The sequence below is a fragment of the Rhinolophus sinicus genome, linkage group LG04 (genome assembly GCF_036562045.2).
Source record: "Rhinolophus sinicus isolate RSC01 linkage group LG04, ASM3656204v1, whole genome shotgun sequence".
In the NCBI taxonomy this organism is placed as follows: Eukaryota; Metazoa; Chordata; class Mammalia; order Chiroptera; family Rhinolophidae; genus Rhinolophus; species Rhinolophus sinicus.
Window position 1 is genome coordinate 24,538,216 of NC_133754.1, and position 19,356 is coordinate 24,557,571.

The 19,356-nt window shown below is 38.0% G+C and overlaps 1 protein-coding gene across 1 annotated transcript; it reads left to right on the forward strand.

Annotated features, from left to right (window-relative positions):
• The first annotated feature begins 235 nt into the window (after window positions 1-235).
• On the forward strand, window positions 236-17,813 carry KLF5 (KLF transcription factor 5). The gene is made up of 4 exons (XM_019738174.2): window positions 236-830; window positions 3,083-3,953; window positions 4,987-5,046; window positions 15,993-17,813. The coding sequence occupies exons 1-4, from the start codon at window positions 570-572 to the stop codon at window positions 16,169-16,171; spliced, it is 1,371 nt and encodes a 456-aa protein (XP_019593733.1). The 5' UTR covers window positions 236-569; the 3' UTR covers window positions 16,172-17,813.
• The last annotated feature ends 1,543 nt before the right edge of the window (window positions 17,814-19,356 follow it).

Consider the following 19,356-nt stretch of genomic DNA (forward strand, 5'->3'; position numbering starts at 1 on the left):
GTCAGAGAACTTGTGTACAAACTGCGCGGCCGCCCTGCGCGCGAAGCTCGTGGCCCGAAAGGGGTGCGGTCAGCGCGGAGGAGGCGGAGCCCTGGGCGAATTTCTTCCTTCTCATAGGCTAGACGCTCTGGCCCGGCTGGTCCCGGGGCCTCGCGATTCGCCGCAGCGCTGCCAGTCTGGCACGGGAGCCCCGCCCACTCAGAGTTGGGTAAAATAGACGCGGGCGTCAAGTGTCAGTAGTCGCGGGCCAGGTACGCGCGTTCGCAGCTCGTTCGCGGAGACCAGCGGTGGCGAGAGCCGGCTGCGGCGTGTGAGGGAGCGCGGTGGGGCGGGGCGGGAGAAAGTGGCCGCCCGGAGGACGTTGGCGTTTACGCGTGGCGGAGCGGAAGAGTTTTGCTTTTCGTGCGCGCCTTCGAAAACCGCGCCTACTGTCGGCTGAGGGGTCCGCCAGGAGCCTCCCCTCCTCCGCCCGCGGTCCCGCGCGGAGTTCGCCGGCCTGAGCTAGCGTGGGCGAGGTGGGAAGCGCGCTCGACACGCGCCCCGCGCCCGGAGCCGCCCCCCGAGTGTCCATGGCTACGCGGGTGCTGACCATGAACGCCCGCCTGGGACCCGTGCCTCAGCCGCCGGCCCCGCAGGACGAGCCCGTGTTCGCGCAGCTCAAGCCGGTGCTGGGCGCTGCGAACCCAGCCCGCGACGCTGCGCTCTTCTCTGGCGAGGAGCTGAAACACCCGCACCACCACCCGCAGGCGCAGCCGGCGCCCCCACATCCCCCGCAGACGGCGCCACCGCCAGCCGCGGGCCCGCGCCTGCCCCCGGAGGAGCTGGTCCAGGTAGGAAGATCCGCTCCCCTCCCTCCCGGCGGTCGGGCGTGTCCCGCCGCTGCGACGCGCGGGCGACAGGGGCCGCTCCAGGCTGGGCGTGCGTCGGGGCGCACGGGGAGCCGGAGCTGGAGTGGGCAGCCCCGCCCTGCCCTCCCAGCCTGGACGCTCGCGTTTCGCAGGGAGAAAGTCGGGCGCCCTGGAAAGAGGGGTTTCGTAGATGAATCTGCCCTGGCGGGTCCGTCCGTGAAAGGTTCAAGAGGGAACTGGGTGCTTCCGCGCACCTTTGTTTTTTATTTCATCTGGAGGATCAAACCTCGTACCTCACGCCAGCTTGACTTAAATTCTGCCTTTCGCCTTAAACCCCCTGCCTCCAGTGGCATGGCCTTGGAGCTCCCCCGTCCCGCGTCGTCTCGGGTTAAGGGGACACGCAAATCGGGGTGCTGGGGAGGGGCCTCTCGGGGTGTTTTCTTATCTCTTGGCTCAACCTGTTTTAGACGCGATCGTGGGGCCGCCTTTGGGAAGCCGGAGTTAGAAAAGCAAAGGTTGTATTGGAGCGCTTATTTTTCCTTAAAAAGAAAGCTGGGGTGTTGTTTTTTTCATGTGCGCGTAAATTTCTTCCCGGAGCCGCGTTGAAAGCTGGCAGTTGGCTTTTACACTTGCCGGGCAGCCGAATTAGAGCAGCCGCCTGTTTCTTTCGCCCACGCAGGGAGTCATATAGCCCAGAAAAAACTTCCCGGGACTTTTAGCCTGTCCCAAGGAAGAAAAAAATTGGAAACATACCCACACGCAAACAGCTGGAAGAGCTAAAATCAGAAACCACTAACCACCACGAGAGCGGAGTGCACGAAAGGGTTTAGTTCGGTTTATTTCAAGACGCTTCATTTAATAGCTCCTTGGTAGATTGTGTATTTGCTACTCGGCTCCTACTCCGGGGGGTCTGCGAGTGTCGCCGCGCTGTGAAAGGACAGTGACATTTGTCAGAGAAGTGACTCACATGATTAGAGCGTTAATTTTTATTTTTAAATCGTGTCTGTCCGGGAAACCCCGTGTACATGTACACCGAATGATACGAGGTCGATATGAAACCCTTTTGAAATTAAATAGTAGCAAAAGAAATGACTTAACTCACCGCGTAAGATGCCACGGTAACAGTACCATGAGCCATCTAGTTGGGGTGTATGTTTTTAAATTTCCTTTTCAGTGTTAAGTTTTATGTTATACTGGGAGAGAAGATAACTGTAAAAAGACAGATTAGTTACAAGCTGGATTATGTCCAAAAAATCATTTAAACATGATTTTGTTACTGCAGTTTGTCAGTTTTCTACTTAGGGGACACCAAGAGTGTAAGGTATGACTGAGCTTTTTACAGATTAAGGGGGAATGTAGCATTGGGCCACTGAGGAGGACATGATAAATGTTTTGCTGATGACTGTGCTAGCAATACAGCAGCCTCTCCCCACCCACGGGCCCCTTAGCACCACTCTACCAAGGGAGTGATTTTCCCCTAGGTAATTAAAGATCTGTTTTAGATAGGGATATGAATAGGAACATTTCATTATCATATTAACCAATTACAGAATCTGCTGATTAAAATCAACATTTAGATCAGTTGAATGTGAACTTGTTTTGTTCTTTCAGTGGATACTGTTTTGCTGAAAACGTATTTAGGTTTCTATTGAGCTATAAATCAGAAAAGGCACTGAAATAGGGAAGGAATGTTTTATATTAGATATTTCAGCAATATTTATCTAAGCAAAACCAACCCTTTGTAGTAATATTTTTAAGGTTTGCTTAGTTAAAAAACACATTAGTTACTTATATTACATGAGCGGAATAGAGGTTGTTTGGCAATATTACAAGACTACTTCAGTTGCAAACTTAACTGTGTAATGGGGCAGGGAATCCTGTTTGTACCTGAGTGATAATAAAATATATTCTATTATTGCATCACAAAGGAATATGTTTTCTGTTTGCTTCTTTTTTTTTTTTTTTTTTATTTGCCTCATTCACTTTTTGTCGAGTTGATTGTGGGAACTATTTTACCAAATACATGTTATGCAGCCTTTCGTAAGGTTTTGGCGAACCAATTATTACACAATTGACAAATAAACCTGATAATGTTTATGAGCAGCACTAGAAGGAGTATGCCCAAGTACTTTCAGCAGGAATTGTTGGGGAATTTTTAGTAAGCACCGTTTATTTGTCCTTCGTGAGATGATGAATTGGGTGGATTATGCATGTTTGTCTCTCTTCTTTTTTAGACAAGATGTGAAATGGAGAAGTATCTGACACCTCAGCTTCCTCCAGTTTCTATAATTCCAGAGCATAAAAAGTATAGACGAGACAGTGCCTCAGTCGTAGACCAGTTCTTCACTGACAGTGAAGGGTTACCTTACAGTATCAACATGAACGTCTTCCTCCCTGACATCACTCACCTGAGAACTGGCCTCTACAAGTCCCAGAGACCCTGCGTAACACACATCAAGACAGAACCTGTTACCATTTTCAGCCACCAGAGTGAAACGACTGCCCCTCCTCCGGCCCCGACCCAGGCCCTCCCTGAGTTCACCAGTATATTCAGCTCACACCAGACCGCAGCTCCAGAGGTGAACAATATTTTCATCAAACAAGAACTTCCTACACCAGATCTTCATCTTTCTGTCCCCCAGCAGGGCCACCTGTACCAGCTACTGAATACACCGGATTTAGATATGCCCAGTTCTACAAACCAGACAGCAGTAATGGACACTCTTAACGTTTCTATGTCAGCCGCCATGGCAGGCCTTAACACACACACCTCTGCTGTTCCGCAGACTGCGATGAAACAATTCCAGGGCATGCCCCCTTGCACATACACAATGCCAAGTCAGTTTCTTCCACAACAGGCCACTTACTTTCCCCCGTCACCACCAAGCTCAGAGCCTGGAAGTCCAGATAGACAAGCAGAGATGCTCCAGAATTTAACCCCACCTCCATCCTATGCTGCTACAATTGCTTCTAAACTGGCAATTCACAATCCAAATTTACCTGCCACCCTGCCAGTTAATTCGCAAAACATCCAACCTGTCAGATACAATAGAAGGAGTAACCCCGATTTGGAGAAACGACGCATCCACTACTGCGATTACCCTGGTATGTGATCTTACCTCTTTGAAGCATCAATACATGTATTTAGTGTTTCTCTGTGAGCTCTTTTCCAACCTCAGGTTTTAAATTTACAGAGGCAAGTAGTGCTTGACAATAAAAGTCACTCACTTTATTCTTTGCATATCCCAGTCTCGGTGTCATACCCTGGTATGTAACCGTCTAGTCTACTGCTTATGTGATGTAAAAAGAAAAGACTAATATTCTGGAAAAAATTATGTTAGACTTTTTTCTCTTTAGTATTAAACAAAAATTTGAATTTTGATTTAGCCAGTTATTTTATCTAACACAACATTCTCCAATCATAAATTGGAGTTTTTAATTCCAAATTTACCTTGAAAAGAGATTACCTAAGTAAGGTAGGGGAAAATAGAGTCTGGTAATGAAGTGTGGGGATTGAATAGGCTGCTACAAGACAAGACTGTCTACAGAATAGATTTAAAGATAATTCTGATAGCATATGAGAATATACTCACTCATGAATGAGATACGTGGCCCAAAATATAAATTGATGACGATAATGAATATAGGTACAAGTTGCTGGCATAAGCTAGTTTGTGATTAATACAGGGTATAATTTATTGACTATGGTACATGATATGGCATGACATACTACGTGAAAAAACAAATGGAGGAGTACAGAAAATTTCCGTCATCTTGGATTATGGTTTACCATTGTCAGCTCTTGAGCCATTAAAAAATTTTAAATCATTGAAGTATGTGTTATTAGTATAAAGCACCTGCTAGAATATAAACACATTTCTCATTTGTAGCTTGGCCTGATTATCTGTGCTTTCTGCTAACGTGATACATACATGAAGCAAATCACTCTGAATACCTTTTCTAAGGTAGTAGGGGGGCACTTTTTAAAACTTCTTTAAAAACTGAAGCTTCAGATATCACATCTAGCATGAGAGATTGCTTCTTTAAAACCAGATTTTAAACACTGAATCACCAAATGTAAAGATTTCAAAGGACCTCCAAAATGACAAGCTGTTCTTCCTCTCCTGCTTTATTTTAGGCTGCACAAAAGTTTATACGAAGTCTTCTCATTTAAAAGCTCACCTGAGGACTCATACTGGTATGTAATTTTCTTGTTAATTCTGTGAGTTGTGTAAATAGTGTAAGTGGTATTCATCCTTTTAAAAGCCAACACTTGTTTGATCTCTTCTTTCTTCTGTCAACTTTTATTTTTTAATGGCCTACCTTTTCAGCACTGGCTTGGCTCAAAATTCAGTTCAATGAAAAAGACTGGTTCCAGGAAGGCTGATGTTCCCTCACTAAGGCCTTGCCCTGTCACCTCACATAGAATTAATTACCCAAAAATGTAAACAACAATGTTTACGAATGGATTTTAAAAGTTGTAATGGCGTTGCTATTCCTTCCCATGAAGGAAAAAATGTAACTCACTCCCTCCGTTAACAAATCAGTTGGCTTCTATGAAGCTATATTAAACACTGAAAACTTTTCCATTTGGCATGTAAAGCATAACTGCTTAATACATTATCTTTAGATTTACTTTTAGCCTAAATTATCAGTGTTCAGCAGCTTTTCTGAGCTTGATGAAAGGAAGGGCTGAAATTGGGAAGGGCCGAATTTACAGATTATAAAAATCAGGCAAAGGTGGGATTGTGGTTTAAAAGTTCTTCTACGCTGTACCTCAGCCTACATTTGATGCGTTTGAGAGACTTAATTCTAGCTTATATTTCATTCCTGTTCAAAATATGCTTTTAGGTTTAGCCCCTTTAACTTTATAAATATTTATTTTGTCAGATGTGTACAGTCACTTTTAAGTGCTTTTTAATGTTAAAACTTTTTATTAGAACCTGTTTTAGGATGAAACTAAGTGGCATGCTTTCAAATTCTCCAGATACCCAAAATATTTTCAAACATATAGATGGTTACTGTTTGTAATTTTCTTAAAAGGACAGCCCTAAATTAGGAAAGAACTTATACAGTGATTGTATTTTATTTTTCTCTTATTAAATGCAGCCTTACCTAAAGTTCAGAGAATAAGTTTGCTAATAAAAGCAATGACCTAGCAAAATGTTTTATTCCATCATTGCCATGGAAACCAAAGTATTCAACAGTTCGTTTGAATGGATTGTTGGATTAATGCGAGGACTTGAATCTCCCCAGGCTAGATGTTACTATGGAAATTGAGTTTTTGATAAATGAAGTAGTTATCTCTAACTGCTGCATTAAAAAGTAAAAGCCTTTGAACGAAGGTCCGGTGCTGAGAGGCCTGTGGCTGCGGACATTTTGTCTGCCTGCTAGGTATTGCTTGACATCCCAGTGATCAACACTGCTTATTAAATTCTAAATAGAGTTGGCAACGATGTGGTAGATTCCAAGGCTTTCTGAGAAATTGCTTTTAAAGAAAAGACATCTCCTGTATTTATCAATGAAACAAATGGGTTGTTTTGGCCTGATAGACACATTGATTATATAAAGGGAAAGATGCCACATACGCAGCCCAAAGTAGAAGTTAGAGGGCAACACCCTTTAAGCATACAATAAACTCAATCTAAAGTTTTCAAAATACAAACGACAGGCCAAGTAAATATTCCGTATAGAAATATTAAAATATCCTTTTGTAGAATATATGTTATATTAAGGGAGGGAACACTGACAATGGGTTTTTACCTGAATTTTGATTAAGGGGAAGCGGAAGTAACTTTGAAACATTCGGACTGTTGTTTTTTTTCTTCTTTGAAAGTCCTTGAAACTGAAGATAGGGAGAAGGGAACGTGTTTTTCATGAGGTTAAAGTCTCCTCATAAAAGAGGGGTGCAATTGCATATAGCAGTGTAATCAAGTGCTATTGCAGGGATGTGGTCAGAGCATATCTAAATGGCCTTGCAACCCCTGCAAGTCAGGGTTTAATGCTCTGAGTGTTATACCTGCAATTCTGGAACTTGACCTGCTGGCAAAAAATTTAATAGTGGGTTCTCTTAACAATGCTTGTAGTAATAAAAAGAGACCAAAAAGAGGACCTAGGCCTAGTTTGGGTCCTATGCATCGACTTTCACCTGATCATAAACATGTGGCCTTCGACATCAAATGAGTGAGACCATTTAATCCAGTTTAATAAAGTTTTGTTTGATAGTCTCAAATGCCCTGGGGAGGGTTTGTAGCAGACTTGTTCATCTGGCTAAACCCGTTCTTGGGTAATCATAGAGCATTGAGGTTGTTTTCTCCTCATTTTTAGTTCTAGACAATGCCTTTTAAAATTTCCTCTCTTGTTGCATCCTCCCCACCCTGCCTGTTGTTTTTTAATGAATGTATCTGAAGCCAGCAAAGGCTTGTGTTGTTTTTGTTTCTTCCTTTTAAGGCCCAGGCGTTTCTAAAGTACTTCTCTCACTTGTTTTTTTTGTTTTCTTTCTGTTCCCCCATACCCAATTTATTAGGGGATTTTAAAAACCATCCATATGGGAATGTTGATCTTGTATTTGGTGTAAAAAATATTTTTTAAATGATTACCATTTTGCAGGCAGAATGTGAAGTATCCTAGCATTTCTTTGGAATATAATAACAAATGCTTTAAAATGTCAAGTTACCTTATGTTTTAAAAATGATTTAAGCAATTAAAACAATCTCCATCTGAAACAGTCTTTGCAAAACAAGCCCTTTTAAAAAAATACTTGCTGTGAAAGAGTAAAAGATACCCGTTTCTTGAACCAGAAGTCTCATGACATTCAAGTTTTTCTCAGTTCATACACTTTGATATTTTTATTCAGAAAGAATATGCAAATAATACAAAATTCTATCTTTGTATGGTTTGACAAAATACCTGAAATGTACTTTGACTATTCTAGGAAATAATTGTATTTCACCAGAAACATGTTATGTCTTTCTATACATCTGATAGCATACTGATAGGCCTACAGAAGTACATCTTGTAGGGGTGTGTAGGTGTTTGTTACTTGTAATGTGTGTATATGCATGTCATACCTCTGGTGAGAAATAATTATGGCTGCTTCTAGGCAACAGTGTCAAGAAGTGGTATATTTCCAATTAAAAATATTTGTACTTTCAACATCATTTAAATGTGAGCATTCTCCTGAAATTTGTGTATATCTCATGATGCAAACAAAGGGGGCTATATGATTGCAATCATTTAAAAGTTGTTCCCAAGCAGCTTCTGACAAAAGGTTCACACTACTTCGCCCTTAAAAATCAATGTGACTGTTACACTGACTCATGAATCCAACCAGCAGTATAATTGTTTCTATTCAAACACCTTACTATCTTTAATTTCACAGTGAAGATTTAAAATAAACTATAAGCACAGGCTTGAAGCCAAAAAAAAAAAAGTAAAATGTAATAGGAAAAAATATTAAGACTATATATACAAAGAAAAATTGAAAAATTTTCTTAAGTTTTTCTTATCTCTAGTACTGGTTCCTTGGTATGCCTTCAAGTACCATAAGTTAAAATAATTGTTTTTACACTGAGTGTGGAAATTTGTTTAAAAAACTTGTTAGTAAAAAGTACTTTTCCAAAGACAAGGTTCTGAAAAAGCAAACGTGAACTCAGTACAGATGTTTGAAATCTTACTGGTTTTAGTCACGTGTGGATGTGCACTTAACCCTAGAGAATATGCTAAAGCAATTGGGAAATTAAGGGATAGTAACATTTTTAGATCATTTTATCAGCCTCAGCTATCTGGAACAGGGCAGAAAATGAGCAGTTACACGGAGAAAGTCTGAGCGGCACACACGCTTGACTCAGATATACCTTAGGCCCAAACTCCACGCACGGGCTGTTATGGGCGCACTAAATGACCCCAGAACGGCTTGCTAAGGGTCAACAAGTAAGGGACAGTTGGAAACAACGCCACAAAAGAAAATGGAGACCTACAAATAGCGTAGGAACACAAAATGGACTCTTTGAGTGAAGCACTATACTGTTAGTACTGCATTTTACAGGGAGTTGTGTTGGGATCCCTTGTATAAGAAAGAACCCCACAGTAAGCCTTAGGAAGATTTTTAGCCCAAGCCTAGTCACTTCCCATGTTCTGCCTTACTTGCTTATGTACGACACTATTTCCTAATGACATTTATATTAAGATGTTACTATATATGCTTTAAAATACATAATCTCTGCTGGGGATTTGTTGCTAGGTATTGATTTTGGTTTAAGTTTGGATAGGAAAAATATCCTTAGGTATAAATTTCTGTATAGTTCTTTGCTCTTCATTATGATCTATTGACTATATTAGGTATAGTTCTATTTAAAAATATTGACAGTGTTGACAATAAAGATATTTTCATTCTCCACTGAAAGAAATACTGAAAATGTTCTGAAAAATTAGTTATTCTGTGTGTTTGTGTGTGTAACTGGAAAGGAGTGAAAGGCTTTTAAAAATATACTGGAAGGATTTCACTTCCTTGGAAAATTATTTAGAGCTGAAATCAGCATAATTTATATTTGTATTATATAACATATCCATAAATCATACATAGACTTAATGGAGATGAATGATACACTTTGGATCTAGAGATCAATATTGGTTAAATGTGAAACCTGTGTTATTGGTAGAGGTTAAAAAGTTTTGCAGGATGAAAGTATTTAGTGTCCAATGTTTTTTGAGGCCTTATTTGAAAACTACAGGAAAAAGTATCCCATTTAGCTTGTAGTATTAGATGTTACTAGTTAAACATTCCTAAATTATTTTCATTTGCAGCTTTATTTTCTATATCGACAATTTCAGGTTTATGTAAAAAAAAAAAAAAAAAGCAGTTTAAGAGACTTGCTAGAGAGGTATTTATGAGCTTGAAAGCTTAGAAACAATTTCTTTTTAATGACTCACTGGGAAGATTAAACTTTGCTTCTAGGACTTGTTCTTTCATCTGAAAAACATTTACATAGGAAATTGATTAAACGTTTAGAGATTATAAACCTTATCAAAGGTTAAGAAGTTTAATTTGATTAAGCAAACATTTTTGACTGATCTTGTGGAGAATCCAAAGAGAATGTCTTCTTCCATTTCTGTCTTATAAACTATCGAGAGAAGATAGTTCAAAAGTAGATTAAATAGAATTGCTGACGTTGAAATAGAAACAAGCAACTGTATAGGTAGAGAGAATGTAATGTTTTAAAGCAATAATTTAATTACTTAAGATTTTTACTTTGGCAGATATTTTTAGTTCTATAGGATATAGTAGCTATTTACTTGATGACCTACATCTTTTCTGGTGAAAGATTAGAAACAAAGTAATGTCCTACTTTAGTAAAAGTATCTCTGTAGCAGTCATTCTTAATCTGTCAGCCTGTATTATTTATATTCAGGGATCTCCACCAATTCTAATTAAGGGTAGCTTACTGTTTAGAAGTGAACTGTAGGTAACTTTCATTAAAAACAAACAAACATGTAGGCAGAAGAATAAATTTCTTTTTTACTAACTTGACAAAAGCAAAACCAAGAGTTGGGAGGAGTCGCCTGGTCAGGGTCAGCACATGACAGGCACCTGAAAGGAAAGGATATTTACTACTCATTCAGTGCTAGAAAAATGAAAATACAGAATTTTTCTATTTTGGTTATAAAAGAAAAGGCAAAATATTTCACTGATACTTTTTTTTTAAATTCAGTTTGGGCTCTTATTACAAGAAAGTGAATCTGAGTGTTGTCTTTCTGTCAGGGGACTCAACAACTGGTATTTCATTTCATTTTATTAGTGATAGAGGATGTTTTCCATTGTTTTTGTTGAAAACCCTTAGAAGTAGCTTAGGAGCCTAGAGATTCATTGATAGGACTGTAAACCTACACAGAATGTCACCACTGATTCCCTTTTAGATTTGGAAGATCACTATTCTGTGTCCCCAGGAGAAGTCCCCTTGCTACCTTTCACCAGCAGTAGGACCTCCACTCCAGATCTTCCTGGTTTTCATCAAATCCAGTCCAATACTGTAAAAGAAAACTTGTTTACGTAGAGTTTATTTATCCCTGTACAACTTCAGGACAGATAATAACTGATTCTGAACATAGCCTCCTGAAGAGGTTACTAGCATGATTCTCACCTAAATGCCCAGTTAGTCAGATTATCCTCGGTGGTCTTAGGCAGACGGGAACCAGGCAAGGTCCTGCTGCATGCAGATGGGCCCATAGGAAAAAAGAGAATCCGATAGACTCACACTAGAGGCTTTCCTGTCTGGTGCCTTCCTTCCCTCCTTTATATTAATGAAAATAACCAAGGTGGTCAGATGTAGGCCCAATATGTAAGTGTTCTAAAGAAGAATTAGGAGAAGTGTGGCGTTACAGAATATAGGACAGTCCCTGCCTTTGAGCCGGTTAAGAAGGCAAAATACAGCTCTTTGAAGCTTTCATACAGCAATATATATACAAGTGCAAATCAGTCATCCAAAAGGAATTTAAGTGATGATGGGGATCCAGAGAAGAGGAATGATATCTCCTGGACTATTCAGAGGCTTTCTGGGAGGGGAAAGGTGAATCAGATTTTAAAGAAAGAGATAAACACAAATTGACCAACAGGAAGTAAGAAGGGGTTTCCTTACTTGATATATCCTTTTAAGTAATCAGTTTTCTTAAATGGGGTGCATTATTAACAAGGATACTATATCTAGTAAATATTACATGTATTTTGTAAATACTGATTATACCAGTCATTCTTTGAAATGAACTGCCTGCCATTCTGTTCCAAGTGTAGGAGATGTACTACAATGAGCTTTAATAAAAAGATTTTTTGTAATGGAAAGTTACTGGCATAGATATATAAAAATAGAAGTTAATGAGCCCAAATCATCCCACTTTATCTTTTTTTTTTAGACATCTAATATTTCATCATGAATTTATTTAATCTTGGGATTAATGTTTCCTATTTCTTTACTGTTTATTAAAATGTATACTGTTTCAGACTCTTACGTTCCATAAGTCTCTAAGAATGGGAAAAAGTCTAATTATTGAATTGCATAAAAATATGTTCTTCCTGAAGTAAGAGCTCATTTTGAGCTTTCAAGACTTATATTTTAAGAATTAAGTACTAATTATTGAAATGATTTATTCTAGTTTAACAGTTTACATTGTTTTCCGTCTCAGAATAGGATACGGGTTTTAAATTCTTTGAAGCCAAAGACCAAGTCTTATTTGTTGTGTTTTGCAAGTTGTTTAGTACAGGTTACACTCCCATTTACTAAATAGACTTTAATTCTGATGGGTTTTAGACTTTGTTAGATATAATTGATTGAATTATCTATCTTTTAGCTTTCAGAAAGGAAACCATATGTGTAAATTTGCTGTAATAGCTTTATAAAAGTTACCTAAAATAACTATTCTAAGAAAAATATTCTTTTGTTAGAAGAATCTATGTAGCACATTCTAGGGAAATGCCATGGTATGAGTCTATTGGATATGTTCAGAGAAACCTCAACATTTTATGGTGGTAGGTTCCAAAGTTATTTTTTTATCTGTTCATCCGAGGAAAAAACATAAGAAATAAATTTTTAGTTCATCAATAAAGATTTTTCGAATACTTTACAAACATGTTTTGCTAATCCACTGAAATTCACTTAGCCTGGGTTAGAGAGAGAACCATTATTCTATGATATTTGGGGGCTGTCAGTACCAGTGTAGATGAGTTTTCAGGACCCTACAGGTTCTGAAAGGTGGGTGTCCTGTGAGGAGTGGCTCAGCTGGGGTGTGCCTTCACAGTCTGGGGGTAGGGTCTGCTCTCAGTCAATGAAGCTGTTCCTTAACTGACCTTCATAAGTGGCTTTAGAATCTTTAAATAAATTTGAACAATGTCTGCAATGTGTTCCTTAAATCATTCATATAGAGTGTATTAGTGTTTGCTAATGGAGGATTTAAGTAGGACATTAAGGAAAAGTGGCAGGCTGGGATTCTTAATGTGGAGCTCATCATGTAGCTTCTAACTCATGGAGTTACTGGGAGGATTAAGTGAAATAGTGAGAAGTACCTGACTGAAGTATGTGCTCAGCGGATGTTTGCCTGCTCCTTCTTTTCACGGGTAATGTTTTTACTTAACATTTCTATAAAACACATTGATTGACTTTATCAGTATAAATAGTATGTATGTTTAACTTGGACATTTTTTAAAAAGATGAGGGATTCCTAGCAAAATAGTTCTAGTCATTTAAAAATAGGTTAAGAAAATGCATACTTTATTTGAGATGAAGTTGTTGAAGCTTGTTTTCCATGCTGTACAAACTTGTCACTTTTTTCTTTTTGCCTTTGGAAAGTTTCACATTAACAGCATGAGAACTTAAAAATACAGTTGATGTTGAAAGAGCTTAACTAAATATTTTAAATTGGTGGTATTGGAAAGAGATTCTGTAAAAATCCAATTAAACTTTTGAAAGCTCTATCCTGTTGAAATAACTTAAAGGAAGTCAGTTTGGTTTCCCAGAAGTACTGTGCATAGTGTTTCTGGCTGAGGAAGAAAGGCCCGAATCTGCTATTTGGCCAGAAATTGGGTACCAGCTTCCTCTACAATGTTTTATTTGAGCGGTGTTGACACTTGAACAAATCCCATAGAAACTGCCCCAAGTGGGGAATAGTTGTCCTTGCTTTTATAGTACACACTTGGACCCATAACTAACATCCCAGACACTGGTAGTATTCTTGGCTGAATAATCTATAGATGTGCATAAGTTGAGAGCAAAACCCCAAATGTTTTAGGAACTTTAATGGCTACCGTTTTTCAACCAATCAGAAAAGTAAACTTTAAAAAATATTGGTACAGTTTATTGCTTCATAGCCAATAAAAATAGTGAACAAAAAGAGTCTAGTGTCCCTTGTTTCTTAAGTAAACTCTGAAAATTCAGTTTTCTTTCTATTTAATTATTAAATTCAAAAGACTAGAATGATTTCTTTTAAAATTGGGGCACTTTAGGAATTTTTTTCCTTGCCTCAGACATCAGAAATAACTTTCTCTTTCCATTAAATGACAGTAAAGTATTTAACCAACATGTTTGTTTTTGTGAATTTATTATTCACGAGGAACAAAAACAAACACTTGTGTGCAGAAAATTAATTTTTTCTGTTCGATTTACATCTATAAGAGTGATAGCTGTATTTGCTGCTAGTATTAAAACATCTATGTATTAAACAGATTAAATGTGAATATAAGTGAAGAAAAGTGGTTTATTTCTCATGTTACTTAAAAGTTGAGTGTATTAACTTAAAATCTTAGAATTTACTATGAGAAAAAAAACACTTCAGGAATTGATGTCCATTTTGCAAATGGAGTGATAGGAACCAAAAAGGGAATTACAAAAAAAAAAAAAGAAAGAAAAATTGTGTCCTGGTTCAGAGCCAGAGGGAAAGGAGAGCAGCAAGGTGGCTGGCTCAGGGATGCGTTACGAGGAATTGAAAGATATCTCATGGGAAATAATTGGTACAAATTTCACAGAGCCATTTTGGCCTTTTTTTCTTTGTCCTTACGGAATTTTGAGTCAGAAAGGTTATCAGAACTGCAAAAATATATTAACCACAAGCTGTAGAAATCTTGGTTGACGTGGACAATATCTTTTAAAATTTGGGCTCACATCAGTAATCTTACAACTTCCTGAACATGATCCTGCTAAATCAGGCAGAAAGGTAGTTGCGTTTCATGGTGGTACTAAGGTGTGCTCAAGGCAACTCGGAGGTTCTTCTCTTTCAGGAGAAAACATTTTTAAAGGAATTGAGAAATTTGACTATTCAGAGTTTTAAAAGGTACCTATATAAAACTCAGCAGTAAGCCAACTGTACTTTAACATGCAAATTATCTCACAAACTGTTATCTTAAACTAACAGATTCATAGAAAATTATAACAGTAAAGCATAAATATAGGAACTGCTAGTTAATATAGTTAATGCTCAATGAGAGATTCTTATGTTTTGAGATTTATTTAGGAAGATTACTTGATCTCAATTAAATAGGATTAATTGTAAAAGTGGGAGCTAAGACTACATTTATAATGTAGTTTTGAAAGATGAGCAAACTTTAGACAACATTGAAAATAATACAGATTGCAGTGGGGCAGCAGCTCAGTTACCAATTCACTATTGGAGTGAAGAGAGCTGTGAAAGAATGGGTAGATTAAATGATTAGAGACTTTTAAAGTATGTATTACACATATAAGCTCCATGAGGCCAGGCATTTTTGTTCTGCTGACTATTTGTTGTATTCCAAGTATTCAGGGCAGTGTCAAGTGTATATTACACATGGCACATCATTTATAGAATGAATTTTGATAAATTTCTGGATGCAATACATTAGAAAGGAAAAACAATGCATAAATCAGCAAATGTTATAATTACGGTAGTTTCATGACTCTTTACCACAGTGAAGTTACCAGGACTAGACTTCCTGGTCTGGTTGAGGAAAATTATTAAATACCAAATGCATAAAGCTTTAACACCATTCAGTTTAAAGATTGTCTTCTGCTTCCATCTGAAAAATGGGAAGGTGTGAATGTGTATGTGCTAATGTGAATTTCAAAGAGCAAAGGCCCTAGTAGTCCATTTTGGAGGCCGTGTGTTCAAGTGTGCTGGAAGTTTGCAGTCTGGCTAATTTAGAACAGTTTTAATAAAAGGATTGCAATTGTACGACATTAAATTCATTGTGTTGGTTATTTGAGCAGCTCCCTCTTAAGTAGCTCCCAAATTTTTTCCTCTCTTGGCTATTTTATAGCGATTAGTCCTACACATTTCATTTGGATTTGTTGGTGTCGACATTGTATATTTGCACAGTAATGGTGAAGCCGTCCCAGCGCTCTAGTCATCTCGGGTTTACATGCGCTGGAGCAGTGCACAACAAGACCTATATCGTGCACACTTAAAATTGCCATTTTCCCGTTTCTTCAGTGGTACACGGAATGCTTTTCTCTTTGTATAATTACGTAAAGTAGCCTATGAGACAGGGACTCTCCACTAGATGATCAGAATTCATGAATGTTCCTTTTCTTGGACCGTGACTTAAAAAAAATAAATTCTAAGGCAGTATCGATGATGTTATTTTTGCAAGCAGGCCGCCTCACCTCTCCTCTTCGTTCCTTCCCACAGGTGAGAAGCCGTACAAATGCACCTGGGAAGGCTGTGACTGGAGGTTCGCGCGCTCTGACGAGCTGACACGCCACTACCGGAAGCACACCGGGGCCAAGCCGTTCCAGTGCGGGGTGTGCAACCGCAGCTTCTCCCGCTCGGACCACCTGGCCCTGCACATGAAGAGGCACCAGAACTGAGCCACCACCACCGGCCTGCTGTGCCTATGCAATTCACACTGACGTTCTGCAGTCCACTTGGCAAAATTTTAAACTACAAACAACTATATATATATATATATATATTAAAAAAAGAAAACTGGAAATGTATATTTTGTGTATTTGAGAAAACAGGGAATACATTGTATTAATACCAAAGTGTTTGGTCCTTTTAAGAATCTGGAATGCTTGCTGTAATGTATATGGCTTTACTCAAGCAGATTTCATCTCATGACAGGTAGCCACATCTCAGCTTGTGTTGGGGGGTGGGGGTGCAGGGTGTGTTTGCAGTGTTTTTACCTAAGCACCATCATTTAATGTGACAGTGTTTAGTAAATAAGTCAGTTGGCAGGCACAGGAAGAAGCCTTGATTGTATGTCAAGATTTTACTTGACATCAAGTAGTTTTTCAATATTAGGTAATTCCTTAGAGGTGCGCAATGAACCTGGCAATTCACAAATAGCCATTGAACAAATGTGTTTGTTTTGTTTTTTTATATGAGTTGCCTATATTTGCTATTCAAAATTTTGTAAATACGCAAATCAGCTTTATAGGTTTATTACAAGTTTTCTAAGATTCTTTTGGGGAGAAATCATCAGTAATTCTTTTAAAAATAACCATGAAAACATTTACAGTTAGAATTTGTGGTAAGATACCTCTTAAAACCTTCCAAATAAATTTCTTTAGGCGAAAGAAAGAAATTCAAATGAACTTAAAGAGCAGATTTCATGCACTGATTAAAATAGGATTGTTTATTTTAAATATGGAAGACATTTTATACGAATTGTGAACTAAAGAGATTAAAGATAGTTACAATATACAAAAGTTAAACCTCTCACAATAAGCTAAACTCAGTATCATTTTTAAAAGGAAGGACTTAACGTAGTTTTCACATGGCATTGTTGAAGTTATTATTCAGTTTTCATATATGGAAATGTTGAAATTATGACGCAGTTTTTGTATACCGAGATGTTTGCTCGTGCAGTACTGTTGGTTAAATGCCAATTTATGTGGATTTTGCATGTAATATACAGTGACACAGTAATTTTACCTAAATTACAGTGCAGGTTAGTTAATCTATTGTTAATACTGACTCAGTGTCTGCCTTGAATTATAAATGACATGTTGAAAACTTAAGCAAGTGCTACATATATGCAATATAAAATAGTAATGTGATGCTGATGCTGTTAACCAAAGGGCAGAATAAATAAGCAAAATGCCAAAAGGGGTCTTAATTGAAATGAAATTTTAATTTTGTTTTTAAAATATTGTTTATCTTTATTTATTTTGTGGTAATATAGTAAGTTTTTTTAGAAAATTTTCATAACTTGATAAATTATAGTTTTGTTTGTTAGAAAAGTTGCTCTTAAAACATGTAAATAGATGACAAACGGTGTAAATATTTTGTAAGGCTTCAAAATGTTTATACGTGGAAACATACCTACATAAAAAGCATAAATCAGTTGCTGTTTTGCTTCTTTTTCCCTCTTATTTTTGTATTGTGGTCATTTCCTATGCAAATAATGGAGCAAACAGCTGTATAGTTGTAGAATTTTTTTGAGAGAATGAGATGTTTATATATTAACGACAATTTTTTTTTGGAAAATAAAAAGTGCCTAAAAGATTCGTGTTGTACCTTCCTTCACCTACGATAGCAAAACATTTAGCAAATTCCATTCTCAACTATTTATAAGGATCTTTTATCAGGGCAGTTAATAAAAAACCAATTTCCACATTGAACCATACCTACCTTTGTTTGTTTAACACAAAAGAAGGACTTGTTTTTTAAATATTAGAGCTATAAAGGGGCATAATTCATGAATGCTGGTTTTTCTGATCAGTACACGGACGTTTTCTACATCATTAGTTGAATACTGTGGAGACAACTCATATGCTAGTTTTATTCTATCAGAGGCAAAACAAGAATTGGGTTTTTAACTATTTTTTGAAAGAAATGCTAAAAGTTGACTTGATCCACTAACAACAAGCACACCTAGGGCTCAGATCTTTGTTTCTAATATTCTGCAATAAAAAGAACAGACTCAGAGAAATGGCTGTTTCTAGGACTGGGGTAGGAAATGCGTAAAATAAGGGGAGCATCTTATATTTTCAGAACGTGAGCTGAATTTTAAAATCCCACAATGATGGGGGTGTGTCAGCAATAACATAAAGTAGGATTGGATTACAACCCAAAGCATAAAATGTCCGTGAGTCTGTATTGCTATAAATGATGGCTTAAACAGGAGAAGGACATCTGCAAAGAACTTGAAACACTAGCTCATCCCCAGAGGTAGAACATAACTTCCATTCCTTAAGTGTGGGTTGCACAAGGTGACTTTATTCCAAAGAGTGCAATGTGGCGAGGAGGAGAGGGTGAGCAACCACAGTGCAGAGACCTGCCCAACACCCTCAGGTGATCAAGGCCCGCATCAGCACTGATAAGTCATTTCCCTTGATTTGATGCATGAAAATGGAACTTTGTGGTCTTCCTCCTAAAAACGCATAACCTCAGTCTAATGAACACATCAGACAGATCCCAATTGAGGGGTATTCTACAAAATACCTACCCAGTACTCAAAACTGCCAAAGTCATGGAAAACAAGGAAAATCTGAAGCTGTCACAGCCAAGAGAAGCCTAAGGAAACATGACAACTAAAAGTAAGCTCAGTGGGATTCTGGAACAGAAGAAGGACAGGGAAAAACAGGAAATCTCGAAGTACGAAATTTGGTTAATGTTTCAATATTGGTTTATTAAATGTATCATACTAATAATGTAAGATATAATGGAGAAAACGGGGTGGGGTATACAGGAACTCTACTCTTTGCAGTATTTCTATAAAACTAGAATAAAATTTATTTTTATAAAAGTAAAGAATTGGTATCACTATTACATGTTTTCAATAAATGGGAAAATCCCTGATGTCAGAGCTGAAGAGAAAATGTCAGTTATATAACATGGCATCATAAGTTCGCTCAGCCTCTCATTTCACTCCTCACTCTTTCCTGTGATTCAAATTGTATCTAGCTCAAGAATACGGTACAATTCATTCCCTAGGCAGAGTTTCTCACTGGGGGAAAAACTTTATAATTTCTTTGGCTTAAATTTATTTCTAGAAATAGAGAGGATGTAGGTTTTTTTGAACCAAGGATAACTCCTATATGTACAG

Excerpts from the sequence above, each read along its gene's own strand:
- KLF5 (XM_019738174.2), top strand. The coding sequence starts at position 570 with ATGGCTACGCGGGTGCTGACCATGAACGCCCGCCTGGGACCCGTGCCT. Across the intron at positions 831-3,082 it reads CCCCGGAGGAGCTGGTCCAG|ACAAGATGTGAAATGGAGAA; the intron begins GTAGGAAGATCC and ends CTTCTTTTTTAG. Across the intron at positions 3,954-4,986 it reads CCACTACTGCGATTACCCTG|GCTGCACAAAAGTTTATACG; the intron begins GTATGTGATCTT and ends GCTTTATTTTAG.